The 14,352-nt window shown below is 43.1% G+C and overlaps 1 protein-coding gene across 2 annotated transcripts in view; it reads right to left on the bottom strand.

Annotated features, from left to right (window-relative positions):
• The window catches only part of dnajc11a (DnaJ (Hsp40) homolog, subfamily C, member 11a), a 43,533-nt gene that overhangs the window by 16,107 nt on the left and 13,074 nt on the right, over positions 1–14,352 (bottom strand). Inside the window, exons 2-10 of one of the 2 annotated variants that reach the window (XM_038821630.1) lie at positions 12,216–12,345; positions 11,675–11,748; positions 8,829–8,930; positions 7,314–7,439; positions 7,062–7,184; positions 5,288–5,361; positions 2,939–3,128; positions 1,161–1,246; positions 561–677 (exon numbers count right to left, since the gene is read on the bottom strand). In XM_038821630.1, the coding sequence (XP_038677558.1) occupies positions 561–677; positions 1,161–1,246; positions 2,939–3,128; positions 5,288–5,361; positions 7,062–7,184; positions 7,314–7,439; positions 8,829–8,930; positions 11,675–11,748; positions 12,216–12,345 (1,022 nt within the window). Of the gene's footprint in view, positions 1–560; positions 678–1,160; positions 1,247–2,938; positions 3,129–5,287; positions 5,362–7,061; positions 7,185–7,313; positions 7,440–8,828; positions 8,931–11,674; positions 11,749–12,215; positions 12,346–14,352 lie in introns of those variants that run through there. The other variant, XM_038821631.1, reaches the window with a different exon arrangement.

Here is a 14,352-nt window from a genome sequence, read left to right on the forward strand (position 1 = left end):
TCTGTATCTCAACTCCATCTACCTGCTTTGGTTGCATATCCCACAATACCTGTACTGATCGAAAAACTACAGAAGAGGATATGCAACACTGTGTCACCTGTCAAGTGCCTGGTCTGGAATAGGACAATACATGTTTTCCTAAAATGTATTTTTCAATGCATTTCCCTGCTCTCCGTACTATCAGAGGTAGGCAGACAATATGCCCGATGGCCAAGACATTGTGTTAATGGGTTGCTGAAAGCAGAACGAGGAGGAAGAAGTGGAACCAACTCCTCTGATTTTCTTATTTGCTCTTCCTTTGGAAAAGCCATCACAAATCTTGGCAGTTTCCCCATGGGTACACAGTCTGCTGGTGAGTTGCAGGGTGAAGCGGTGGGGCTGAAGCCACACTGGGCCACTCGGTGGCTCAGCAATTGCACCCATCCAGCACCCAGGTCACCTGAAATAGAAAAGCTGCAACAAACCCCTCAAGTCAACAACTCTGGCTGCTTAACTTGGGCAAAGAGAAAGAATGCTCCTTTAAAGAATTTTACACATGTAACACATCGTTCAATACATACTTAATTTTGAGGGACACTCCCTGGGGAACTCCAATACTGACAGTTGCGCCGAGTATGCTGTGTCTGGAGATCTTCCTCTCAGCACCATATTCGACCAGAGTACCAAAGAATCCTGTCCTGTAGGTAGAACCGCACCAGGCTCCATGAAACATTGTCACTTTTGTGCAGTTTTAATTCCCAGCTATCCAGTATTACATTCCAGCCTGTAACTCACTCTGAAATATCCAGTATTCTACACACGAACCCCCAACTTGATAAGATTCTACTCTGTAACTTACTTCCAGATATGCGCTATTCTACATGTTAACCGCTTTAACATTCTGATTAACCTGTAGTCTAGAACCCATTCATGGATGTACTTTAGACAGAGCCCCCCCCCCCTCCCTCTCCTCCCTTGATTAGATGCCAGCCTGTAACTCACTTACCCAAATGTCTTCCTAGAATTACTTGAACTCTCTACATCATTATCTTTTCCATCAATGTTACCGTAACCTTGCTTTAACACATAGTATTTAATATCATAAACTGCGTATTAGAAGTGTCTGTCCCTTGTACAGCTTCAGTCACTATATATTTTAAATTACAACAAACGATTCTTACTTGATTGTCCCCTTTATTCTGGTTTGGTCATCATCCTGGAACTTGTATTGGTAGCTCATTAATACAAACGAATGAGGAATTCCTAGCTGTAAACAAATCAGAATACATTATTTAAAATATTCACTGAAAAGGCTTTAACAACAGAGTTGGGGCTGAGTGGTGCAGTAGATTTACATCCTGGAATTTGGATTCAAACATTTGCAGGTTGGTGGGATGAAAGCCCCCTCCATCTGCAGGCTGTAAAATGGCTTTGGACAGTTTCAACACAATCCGGACTATCAAGCCACAGAACCTCAGGACACAAGTTGCCAATCTTGTCAAAGATGAGTGGTTCTTCCTGTGGCTCAGTGGTACGGTTACTGATCTGGTAATCCCCAAACCGAGGGCAATGCTCTGGGGTTTACTTCTAACCCATACAGAAATCTGCCCTGGGAGTGTTGGATGGCGGTGTGGAGGGAGCTTTACTTTGTATCTAACCTGTGCTGCGTGGAGTACTGGTCTTGGGAGTGTTTCATGGGGCAGTGGAGAGGGAGTTTTACTTAGTAATGAATTAGTTCTGTACCTGCGCTGAGAAAGTGTTTGGTAGGACTGTGTAGATGAAACTTTTTGTCTGTATCTAGCCCATGTTGTACTTGGCTTGGGAGTGTTTGACGTGACGGTGCAACGGAAGCTTTATAAGAGATAGAAACCATATGGTCCCTTGAGCCTGCTCCACCATTTAATCTTCGGCTCCAACTCCCACTTTCCCGTCTGCTCCCCATATTCCTTAATATATGGAGAAATCAAAATTTTAAATATAATTTTATGGGATGTGGGTGTTCTTGGCTTAGGCCAGCATTTATTGCCCATCTCTCTTTGCTCTTGAGAATGTAGTGATGAGCTGCCTTTTTGAACCGCTGCAGTCCATGTGGGTCGGTAACACTCAGTGTTGTTAGGGAGGAAATACCAGGATTTTGACCTAGTGACAGTGAAGGAACGATAATATAGTTCCATGTCAGGATGGTGTGTGGATTGGAGGGGAACTTGCAATTGATGGTGCTCCCATCCATCTTCCGCCCGTCACTAGAGTTCACAGGTTTGGAAAGTGCTGATGAAGGAGTCTTGCTGAGTTGCTGCAATGCATCTTGTAGATGATACACATTGCTACCACTGTGTGTTGGTGGTGCAGGAAGTGAACGTTTAAGGTTCTAGATGGGCTGCCAATTAAGTGGACTGCTTTGTCCCGGAAGGTGTCAAACGTCTTGAGTGTTGTTGGAGCTGCAGTCATTGAAGCAAGTGGAGAATATTCTATCACACGTCTGATTTGAGCCTTGTGGATGGTAGACAGGAGGTGAGTTACAGAATTCCCAGCCTCTGACCTGCTCTTGTAGCAACAGTATTTATAGGGCTAGTCTAGTTCAGTTTCTGGTCGATGGTCACCCCCAGGATGTCGATAAAGGGAGACTGTACTGTCAATGAATGTCAATGGGAGATGGTTAGATTCTCTCATGTCGGAGATGGTAATTTCATGAAACAAGTGGCACAAAAGTTACTTGCCACTTATCAGCCCAAACCTGAATGTTGCCCAAGTCTTGCTGCACAATTGCTTCAGTCTACTTCACTCTGTAACTAACCACTGCTATACCTGGCCTGGGAGTAGTTTACGGGTGACTGAGATGTTCCAACCCTCCACACCATTCATGAGGATCATAATAAAAGTCACTAATTCTTGGGGAGAGTGGTGAAATATTATGATCCAACAATAGCATTTGTTATAAAAATGTTTAAATCTCCCTTACCTGCATTGCTATTGTAAGGTGGCTGGTTTTAGTGTCCCTTACTAGACTGGTGTTCATGGCGGACTGACTGCCCCAGCGCCATTGCAGATAACCCATTGTGTTCTTGTCCAGGTTTCGTGCTAGGACTGTGGTCAAGCCAGGACGGATTCCACGAGATGAAAACTGTAGCCCACAATGAGTGGTGATAAAACTGTACAGGATCAGGGGGAACAGAGAACATTTGTCGGCAAAGGCTAGTGTTTTGTTTCAATAAAAAGCTAAGCCTTCTTGTTTTTCCTCCTTTGTAAGTTTCCCGAGTAGCTGTTTATCAAGACCAAACTAAAGAAATGAGCGATCAGCCTCGTCTGACCTTGCCCACCCCCAATTTTCACACCTTATGTACCTGCAAATTACGAGTGGCAGATATGAGTTGTCAATGGAAGTGGTTGGGTGTGGGAGTTCTGCCTGACTTTTTTTTACCCCTTCCCAATCTATAGACCTAGCCCCTGTCAGTACTCTATCCCAGATCAGCTAGCTCAGCCACTGGCCAGATTGTGCCTAGTATTCTTGTACAATTCTTTTGGCTGCATATTCACTCACTGACTCAGAAAGCTGAAAATTTTTAAGATGAAGTCGGTTTACAATATTCTCAATTAATGAGGACAATTCCCCAATAGCAAAGTTGTGTCGTAGCATTTTGGCTTTACTAATTGGATCTTACAGACCATATGACCAGTGCTCTCAAATGGGAAATGGGGCTGACTGTGGAGGGAGGGCAGCAATCCTCATTGACTCAGTTTTAATTGAATGTGAGCCTAAAGGTTAGTGGTCCTTGTTTCAATAACAATGACACTTTCATCCCCACACGCACCTGCATTTAGAAATATAGAAATTTGTGGACAAAAATCACAGCCTTGGTCCCTTCAGTTTACCTTCCTCCATTCTAGTAGGCATGGAGTTCACTAATCAGAGTAAGCAATTTCCATTGAACAGTCCAAACAATTCCAGACATGAGACTAGGAAAATCTCGAGTATTGGAGAGCTTTGAGAACCATCAATGTCATCTCTTTCTCCAGAGCGTGCCACACTCACCATGACGAGTTTCAAGATACTCTCATACATTTCTTTCAGGAAATAATGTTTTACAGTATCTAATTCGGACACAAACGAATCAACACTATCAGTCCCAGCCATCACCCTGTGGCGTCTGTTCCATAGATTGATCACATACTCGTTGTAATAATGGTTCCTCAGATCAGTTCTGCATTTACTGTGTTATGAATGCAGGCTCCAGACAAGGTCAAATAGGTGGTTATAGTCTGCATTATGCAGTCCATTTAGAATACAAAATATCAAATCATCTTTCAATCTTCCTATGGTAGTGAGTAAATGCCCAATTAACCTCATAATCCAATCCCACCATCTCCTCAACCATTGCTATCTTCCGTTTCCTTTCAGTAGCTGAAATTTTCTTTTTGTGCGTGCCGATCAGAACTTTATGCGACATTTTAAGTGAGGCTGGAGCAACAATTTACAAAGTTGTACGGTGACCTCACTATTTCCACTCAATACCTATCCTTTAAATGTACCAGCGTTTGATTTCCTTTGCTTACTGCCTTCAAGCATTATTGCTCAATTTGTCAATCAAGGCCCCCACATCTCTTTCATTTTCTGTATTTTTATTTTCAATACTGAAGATCATTTCCTGACTGAGAGCAAGTTGGCGAGTAGCTCACTTCTGTTGTTCTCTGAGCCCCTGCCAGAACCCCAAGCATTTCCCAATTGACCATCGCCTTGGAGTAACCTTTATAAACAGGAGCCAGTTGCAATCATTCCATGTCACCATTGGTGTGTACAGCATATTGGTAGTCATTTAATTTTGTGGTGTGCATTGCCTGAAGCTCAGGAAATATACATTGGCCTTGGAAGAGGTACAGCACAGATTCATCAGACTGAGATCTAGGCTTAAAGGGATAAATTACAAGGGCAGATTGCTTGTAGATTGAGAGATGATTGTGATATTTAAAATGATTAAAGGATTTCATAGAGTGGATAAAAAGAAACTTCCCTCAAATGTGAAGAGGGTGGGTGGGGGGAAAGAAAGCGAGAGACAGAGCGAGAGAGAGTGAGCGAGAGAGAATCCACAACAAGGGCAGATAATTTGATAATTACGGTAAGGCTGTTCACGAGCAAAACCAAGTAGCTCTTTTTCACAAAAGGGTGATGGAGGATTGGAATGCAGCAATTGGAGGATGGAAATATAAATGTACTGCTGGTCATTTTACCTTCTAGTGAAAACAGAACAAAACACCAGGAACAACAGTCAGGTCCATTTGGAAATTAGTATTGGAACCTGCACACGTCACTTACCTTTGTGATGTGAGGTTTCTAAATATTTTCAGCCCAAATAAAGGCCCTTGAATGTCTCCCGCCCCAAATTCCAACTGGGAAACACAAAATGAGCATTTAAGAATGAATGGAATATTAAAGGCCTTGTGCTAATTTACATGACTTGTTTTAATATCAGGATTGTATCATGTTCATTTTGAATACCAGTTGTATCAGCAGCATTCTTGTCTCAGTTAGTGGTTGCAGATTCAAGCACCACTTGAGGCTTGAATACACCAGCTCAGCAGAAGGATGGGATGATAAATTATGATCTGTCTACCTGTTATGCAGAAGCTGGCATTAAATCCTAGGACAGTATGTGAAGATCAGGGAGTTCTCCCTGAGACCTGGATAACATTCCATCTTTCAGAAAAAAACAAAAGCTGCTCATTCATCTCATTTGCTGTTTGTCTTTTTGTACGGTTGCATAAAAGGCTGTGATGTTCGGTTACACAAACATCAGTTTTTCAAAGAAACCCGCTTTTTCAAAGAAATGTAATAAGGAACTGTACAAATGCAAAACTTTAATTTGCAGAATACTCCGCTAGGTGTTGGAGAGCACAAGTGTTTTATGACGAAAATCCTTTTTCAGCAATTAAACACCAGAACCATTTTTAATGGGTCATTGGCCATGATTGCATCTGACCTTAAAACACAACCTGTTGCTGCATGACCCAGAGTTGTAGCTGACAGCAACTATGTGGCTGCACCACCTGAAGATCTCTGTCAAGTAGCTGACAGGCATTGGTAGTGGAAAATAGTTACTTCTTGCTACTAACTTATGTGCATTATTTGGATAAATACGACTGACTGCTCAATCTTTATCAATACAGAGGCATGGGAATCAGTTAAACGGAGCATTACACTGTATTGGGCTCGACTGGGGGCCATAACTGCAAATTCTCAAACTGACACAATCAACCTGCCAATTAAGGATCAAAAGTTATTGATAGATAGAATTTACAGTGCAGGAGGCCATTCGGCCCATCGAGTCTGCACCGACTCTTGGAAAGAGCACCCTACCCCCTACCCAAGGTCAACACCTCCACCCTATCCCCATAACTCAGTAACCCCACCCAAAAATAAGGGCAATTTTGGACACTAAGGGCAATTTATCATGGCCAATCCACCTAACCCGCACATCTTTGGACTGTGGGAGGAAACCGGAGCACCCGGAGGAAACCCACGCACACACGGGGAGGATGTGCAGACTCCGCACAGACAGTGACCCAAGCCGGAATTGAACCTGGGACCATGGAGCTGTGAAGCGATTGTGCTATCCACAATGCTACCGTGCTGCCGTACATGATATATATATTTCAACATGTGTTTGATGGCAAGGCTGTTTGATATGGACTGCAGAGATAAGTTGCCTCACATCAGCAAGCTATGTTGCATTCTTGCCTGAATCATAGCCTCACAAAATATGCTGCATTTGAATAAAAGAAACATGCAGGTCACACCAACTAAATTTCTGCGTATCCCAAACAATCCTGGTACAAGGGTAAAATTCCAAAGGATCAAACCCTTTTCAATTCACTATCATTGTAGAATTTTGTTTGGAGTGTTTGAATGGTCTGTAGAGCAACCATTTGCAAACTGTCAATTTCATGCAACTTTGACATCCAAGCATGATCCAAGCTCAAGATTCCTTAGCAAACAAATCCTAGATCGGGACTGAACAATAACTGCAAAGGATCCCCAAGAGTGGCAGGTTACACTTTGCTACTGCGAGGAGTAAAGATGCAGTCCTTACCTCGCCCCATCCCTTTGCAGAGGTGACTCGCCTCAACGCAATGTTAATCGAACCACCGCCATTGCCATTCTGTGTTGAGAGGCTCCCTGCCAGGACTGCTGTATCCGTCGTGGTTAATGGAGCCTGGGTGAAATTAATGTCAATTAAATCATAATTAACTTCACATTTATAACTTGATACTCACCCACAACATATAGCAACACAAGGTGGGCACCAAGTGACAAAGAGAAACTTTTGTTTATTGCCACCTACTTCAATAGATTGTGATATGTGCATTTTATTAATTTCGATTTGAGGAAAGCGATTGCCTGACTCTTCAAACTCCTCATCATAGTGGTCAAACAGATCAGTGGCATCCACACCAACACTTATCGTACCCTGCGAGAAGATTAAACAAGTTATTGCTCTTTTATGTGCAATTCTAAAGTGACAGTGCATCAAATAATGTGTTCAGCTCCTGAAACTATTCAAAAGAACTCAGGTCTTAAACTGACACATGTACCTGCCCATTTCGTGCAATGATGCACAAGTACTTGTGCCAAGTTTTATCTCCAGAGGAAATAGGGATGGCCAGCAAAGCTGTAGTTTTATGATATTGTTATAAATTCCTACGCCCACATTTGTAAAGGAAACAACGTATACTTGTCACACTCCAACCACACCAGTTGAGGCATTGCAGCACCTCCAGTGGGGGGGTAGCAACCAGAACATGATAAATTTATACGGCACTTCACTGAAGTGCACACACAAGAACTTTTAATGGAAAACATTAACATAATTCCCCCACACATTTTTTAGCATAACTACGGATGTAAACTCAGCCATACATGCACATTTTGAAGCGCTTTCAATTTTTCACCACCTGTACCCGTTTGAAATTTGAACGTCACCAAGTCTGAGTCAGTGACAATATTTTTTTTTTAAACTTCCTTGGCTATGAAATGTTTACGGGTGTCCTGGCATTGTGGAAGGCATTGCATTAATATAAGTTTTATCCTGTCCACTTAGGAACACAAGGGGAATATTATGGTGAACGTGGTCAGTATTTTTACAACCACTCAGGCAAGGGATGGATAACATCGAATTGAAACAGTACTTGTTCTTGGTGCAATTAAAAATTAGGAAACTGTGAGAGAAATGTCCTACAAGTGAAAGAAACACATTGGAAATAAAATATTTCACACATTAACCCCACTAACAGTTAAGTGTTAAAGTCCAAAAGTCTTCTTTGGACATAAAATGAGTGACCACAGTAATAACTATAATTGTGTTTTGGCATGATTGGGTCGAATTTCCATAAAAATGTAAAGCTAAGAACAAGGAGGTTAAAATACAACCTTGTACTAAAGCTTTTTATAACACACACAGAACAAGGGCACCCAATCCCTCAACTAAAAATAATTTTAGAACCAACAATACTAATGCTTTGCAGTTTAAATGGTTTGGCTGCTCTGTTCTATTTTGTATTTCTGCACCGATTTCCTTGTTCTCCCCAGAGCAGATCAACTGTTGCTCAGATCCCACTGCACAAGTGATGGCATATATTCTGTAGCTTCACACATTTCCCAATCTCCTTGAACAAGCCTGGATGGTGAACTTTGGTTGCATTCCAGTGTGGTAGCTATCAGACAATCTTGACCTTGATCTCTCCCATACGTTCCCTCCCACCAACTGGAGCAGTAGCCTTGGCTGATGCCCCCCCCCCTCGGGATGCTGTGGGCCATTTTGGGACCTTATTACCAAACGATCCAGCAGGTCCTGATGTACCTTGGGATTTGTTCTTTGTTGTAGTCGCCTCTCTTCCCTTTCGTGTTGTAGCCTTTCAAATTCTTCACGTATATCAGCCGCTGCTTTTTTCCTTTCCACTAACTGTAAAACATATACATCAAGCAGCTGCAGAATTACAGTTTCTCTCACATTACATGGCTTATTTGCAATTTTCTATACGAGTCAAAAAACAGCCATGTATAACTTACTGCCCTCCCACTCAGAACTGATAAACTCCACACCCTGATGACTCAGCTGAGAGGCAGTGAGCTTTATCTGAGCCAGACCAGAGAGGTCTCGGATTCTGTACTTCGATGTGGAGGTAGCCAATCTCAGCTGGGTTGGAAGGGCCAATTTAATTGCCTGAAGCCTCAATTGGGGGGGAAAATTACAAACTCATCAAGATAGCTTTGAAAGATTCCCCCTACTTGGCAAACCTAATCATCAATAAGGACAAGAGTCATCCTGACTTTATATTGCCATTTGTTTATCGTTGCTGGGATAATATCCTGTTACTCCCTGCCCAATATCTTTGTGGGAACATCATCACCACAAGGACAGCAGCAGTTGGAGGAGATGGCCCACCACTACCGTCTCAGGCACCTCCAGATGCGTAGGAGCCAAAGCCTCGTCGGTATTGACAATACATCCAATGGGCACATATTTCAAAAAGAACCGATTCTCTTTCCGATTGTGATCCGGTTAAACCTGATGGCAAGTGCGCGCACACACATCAATAGGACAGCGATTCACGTCAACACCCAAAGCATCGGCTCAAACAAGAAGCAAGGCAGTGCAACGTTCATTAAACTACACAATATCAGCATATAGAGTCGTGCGTCAGAGGTGAAGATTAGGAAAGAGAGGGAAGCTCAACGAGGGGAATTTCGACCTAGATGTCAGGTGGTATGTTTAAGAACAGAGGGAAGCAATGGAGCAGCACATGGGACTGGAGGGGGCGTCAGCTTGGTCACCGATCTGTGACAATCACCGGCTCGCTCCGGGGTGGGGGTGGCTTCAGGAGGTGGCAGCGGACAGGGATTGAGAGATTTGGAGATCTCTTCATTGAGGAGGGTTTCCCGAGCTTGGAGGAGCTAGAAGAGGAGTTTGAGTTGCCAGGGGGAAATAGGTTCCGGCTCTTACAAGTGCAGGATTTTGTCCGGAGGGAGATTCCGGGCTTTCCTTGCCTCCGACGAAGGGGACTACAGGATAAGGTGATGTCAAAAACAGGGGTCGGGGAGGGGAGGCAAGAGTCTCGGAAATAAATAAGGAACTGATGGAGTGGGAAGGGGTTCCAGTAGGGGAGGTGAAGAGGAAGTGGGAGGAAGAGTTGGGAGGGGAGTTGGAAGTCGGGTTATGGGTTGAGGCCCTGCGGAGAGTCAATGCATCCTCGTCGTGTGCCAGGCTTAGCTTGATCCAGTTCAAGGTGGTCCACAGGGCTCATATGACTGTGGCCCGGATGAATAGGTTTTTTGAGGCGGTGCAGGACAGGTGTGGGCAGTGTAGGGGAAGTCCTGCGAATCATGTACATATGTTTTGGGCGTGTCCGAGGCCGAAGGGATTTTGGCAGGGATTTTCAGATGTCATGTCATGAGGTCCTGGAAGGGAAGGTGACTCCCGAGTCCAGAGGTGGGAATATTTGCAGTGTTTGAAGATCCGGGTGCCGGGAGGGGGGCCGACGTTTTGGCCTTTGCCTCCCTGGTGACCCGGAGACAGATTCTGTTGGGATGGAGGGACTCGGAGCCTCCAACGTTGAGTGTTTGGGTCAGTGACATGGCGGGGTTTCTCAGGCTGGAGAAAATGAGGTTCACCTGAAGAGGTTCACTACAGGGGTTCGCTTGGAGGTGGCAGCCATTCATTATCTTTAAGGAAAATTGACCCGTCAGCAAGGGTGGGGGCATGGTAGTGACGAATAAGGGTAGGGAGGTGGGGGGATTGGGCATGTTATTGTGGGTTTTTGTGTGTGTTGATTCTCTTTATTTAAAATGTCAAAATTATAAATGCCTCAATATTTTCTTAAAAAAAAGAACAGAGGGAAGGGCAGAGTTGAGAAATCTAAGAGTTAAAGTTGATGAATGACACCTAAAGTTGGCCCGATGTGCAAATTACCTACAGCGGTCATAGAGATCAGGGAACACGGTTTCTGAGCAGAGAGTAATATTTTACAAAATTGAGAAAGTCGAAAGAAGATTGTTACTCTCTTCCATACTATTAGCTCCTTAAGTGGAATTTTGCACCATAACTTGCAGGGACAAAATACAAAATAAAATTATTCCAAATTTCTGGATCTTGTATCGTTCAAGCAGCAATTTGTACACAACAGTTTAATTAATAATTTCTGGGAGCAATCTTTATGTCTAAAGATGTGAAGGTTAGGTGGATTGGCCATGTTAAATTGCCCTCATTGTCCAAATAAGGTTAGGTGGGGTTACTGGATCACGGGGATAGGGTGGAGTATGGGCTTAAGTATGGTGCTCTTTCCAAGGGCCGGTGCAAACCCGATGGGCCGAATGCTCTCCTTCTGCACTACAAATTCTATGATTTTATGATTTAAGCTTCTGCAATATGTATTTAAGACTGAACACTAATGTCACCAAGATTTTGGCATGTTCTCCTGCACCTCTTGTGACACTTTTTACCAGTTCTCCCACCAGCAAATCTGTGAGCGTACTAATTTATTGCTGGTTTAGCTAACAGTTTGGGCTGTGGCCTCATGCTCACCAGGAACCAGATTGAGAACACCCCAACTCTTCACGCAAGACTCAGTAAAGTAAGGTCCTTCTAATTTCAGTTTGAGCTTAAATCCAACCTTTGGGGAGAAGTGCTGGGATAGAATATTGTCTTACCTCCCATCCTTCCATGTCCAAGCCCCTTTTACCATAGATGTCATAGATGGCTCTGCTCTGGGGATCACTAAGTACTGTCAAAAAAACAGGAAAAATAGCAAAGATTTAGAATGAACTGGTCTTTAAAAATGAGTCATAGGATATGTGGTTCTGTAAACAAAATTGTGGCATGGAAGTCTGTGACAGAGAGAGAAAGAAAGTGAGAGAGAAAAGACTGAAAGCATGAGAAAATAAAGCATTTTGATCACAATAGAATGAACAGTATGGGAGGGGAGCAGAGAAAAGACAACAAACAGAATAGAGCAATGACAGCCTTCAGAGAGGATTGATCGCAGGAAAGATGGACTACTGGCATGCCAAACTAACTGGTTCACAACAACCTGCGCACCCAAGGAAGCAAAAATGCAAATCATTTGGGATTATTTGATACGTAATAGATCAACTGAGCAAAGGTACTGAGAAAAAGGGTGGTGACGGTGGCATGGAAAGAGGAAACCAAAGCTGTGCGTTTCATTTTCCTTCTACCACCTAAGGTACTTACCTTCATATGCCTGGTGCACAAGATTAAAGAGAGTCTCTGCCTGTTGTTTCAGGTCTGGGTCTCGGTGTTTGTCTGGGTGGTAGAGCATACACAACCGGCGATAAGCAGCCTTGAGCTCATCTTGTGTGGCCTGCAATCAACAGATGAATCAGCAACATTTAAACACAAAAAGCAGCTAGAAGCAAAGGATGTTTCAAAGTGACCTGGTATGGAGTCAAGATGACAGCACTGTTGTCTGATCCAAGAGTTTAATTTAGCTCTCCAGATACATTTTGCTGGAAGGTATGTCACTCGGTTCTATGTAATCTATGTAAAGATCACTGGGGTTGGTAGCAGGGCAGATGACAGGGGAGAGTTATTATGACACTGTTCACTTCGCTGAAAAGCTGAACATTGAATAAAAACTTCCTATTCATTCTCCAGAGTTCCTTGGATCAATGTAACACATAGTGTGCTATAGAAGCGTATTGATCTGAACCATCCAAAGTTCGACCTGGGGGTCCCTCCACCAGTAGCAATTTCAGTACCTCTTAGGGAAGCGGAAGAATAAAATTAGGCTTGAATGGGACACATCTCTCAGCCAGATGACACTTGCTAGCTCTCTCAACTAACACTTTCAAAGAGGCGATCAGGTCATTTATTGTATAATGGATGTGGCAAATCTATTCTTAGAACCATAGGGAAGTTCAGGCACATAATTAACATCTCTGAAGACTTGAAATTAAATGTAATCTCAGGAGCTACCTCCTCAGACTTCTGTCAACTTTTCTCTTTTCATCTCTACTCATTCTACCATATTTCTGCTGGGCTACTGCTCCACAGGGAACCAATATCCTCTGGGACTTCATCCAAGAGGCTATGCTTTATGTATGGCCCTGGACAGAGAGTCTGACAGGTTATTCATGGGAATTGTTGGGGCAAAGGAAAACATGGTTTATCTAATTGCCTTTGACCATCCTGCTAATTGCTTGATACACAATGATGGATTGTTAATGAGTCACAACAATGAACCTTTCACAATTAGTCTACAACAAACACAGACACGTGGTGAGGAATACCCCCTTGGAGAGCTTTGGGAACCATAGGTCCAAAGCACCAAAGTCATCTGTTCCTACCAAGTATGCTACATTAAATGTGTTATGTCTCAAATAATTCACATATTTAACAATATGTATATCCTAAGGAATACAAAAGGGTTAACAATTTGACGTTAACACTTCTCACCACCAGATGGAGATAAGGCGCACTCATATAAATATTGTGTGGCTCCTGGGATTCTGGGAGGTGTTTAGCTGTGAGAGATTAGTTGCATAGTTGAGAGATCTTTAGTTAGAGATATCGTACAGTTTAATTTAATAACTTTTACCTTGGTAACTTATTCAAATCTTATTCAAGTAATGTAAATAAATCAACTTTGTTCATTTACTTAGCTTGATGTTCTTTGTTCCACACTACGTTCTCAAGACATCCTGATTTACAAAACAGAGAACATCACAACATATGGTTCCCCCCAAAACATTATGTTCCAAGAAAAGTCCATCTAATTTACATTTGAATGAATCAATACCAGTTGTTTCCTGAGGGAGTCTGTTTCATACATATACATGGAAAGTTGGTTTAGTTGTGGTAATGTCACTGGCTGGTAATCCAGAAACCCAGGCTAACGCTTTAAGGACTTGGGTTTAAATCCCAGAACAGCAACTGGTGGAATTTAAAATAAATCTTAAATTAAAAGCTCATCTCAGCAATGGTGACAATTAAACCATTGTAAAAACCCATATGGTTCAGAAAATCCCTTCAAGGAAGGAAATCTGCTTTCCTATCTGGTCTGGCCTGGGCCTATTCTCCAGCAATGTGGTTGATTCTTAATGCCCTCTGCCCAAGCCCATTGACCCTGCAAAGCCTACCTTACTAATGCCTAGGAGCTTGCACCAAAATTGGAGAGCTGTCCCACAGGTTAGTAACAGTCTAACATAGTCACAGCTACTGAGTCATGCTTTACAAATGCCCCTGACACAACCACCACTGGGTGCATCCTGTCCCACCAGAAGACAGTTCCAGCAGAGGTGGCATTCAGCTCAGTTGTATACAGTCAAGAGGAAATTGCCCCCGACACTGACTCCTGACTACAAGTAGT

Source organism: Scyliorhinus canicula, chromosome 16 (genome assembly GCF_902713615.1).
Source record: "Scyliorhinus canicula chromosome 16, sScyCan1.1, whole genome shotgun sequence".
NCBI classification, from domain to species: domain Eukaryota; kingdom Metazoa; phylum Chordata; class Chondrichthyes; order Carcharhiniformes; family Scyliorhinidae; genus Scyliorhinus; species Scyliorhinus canicula.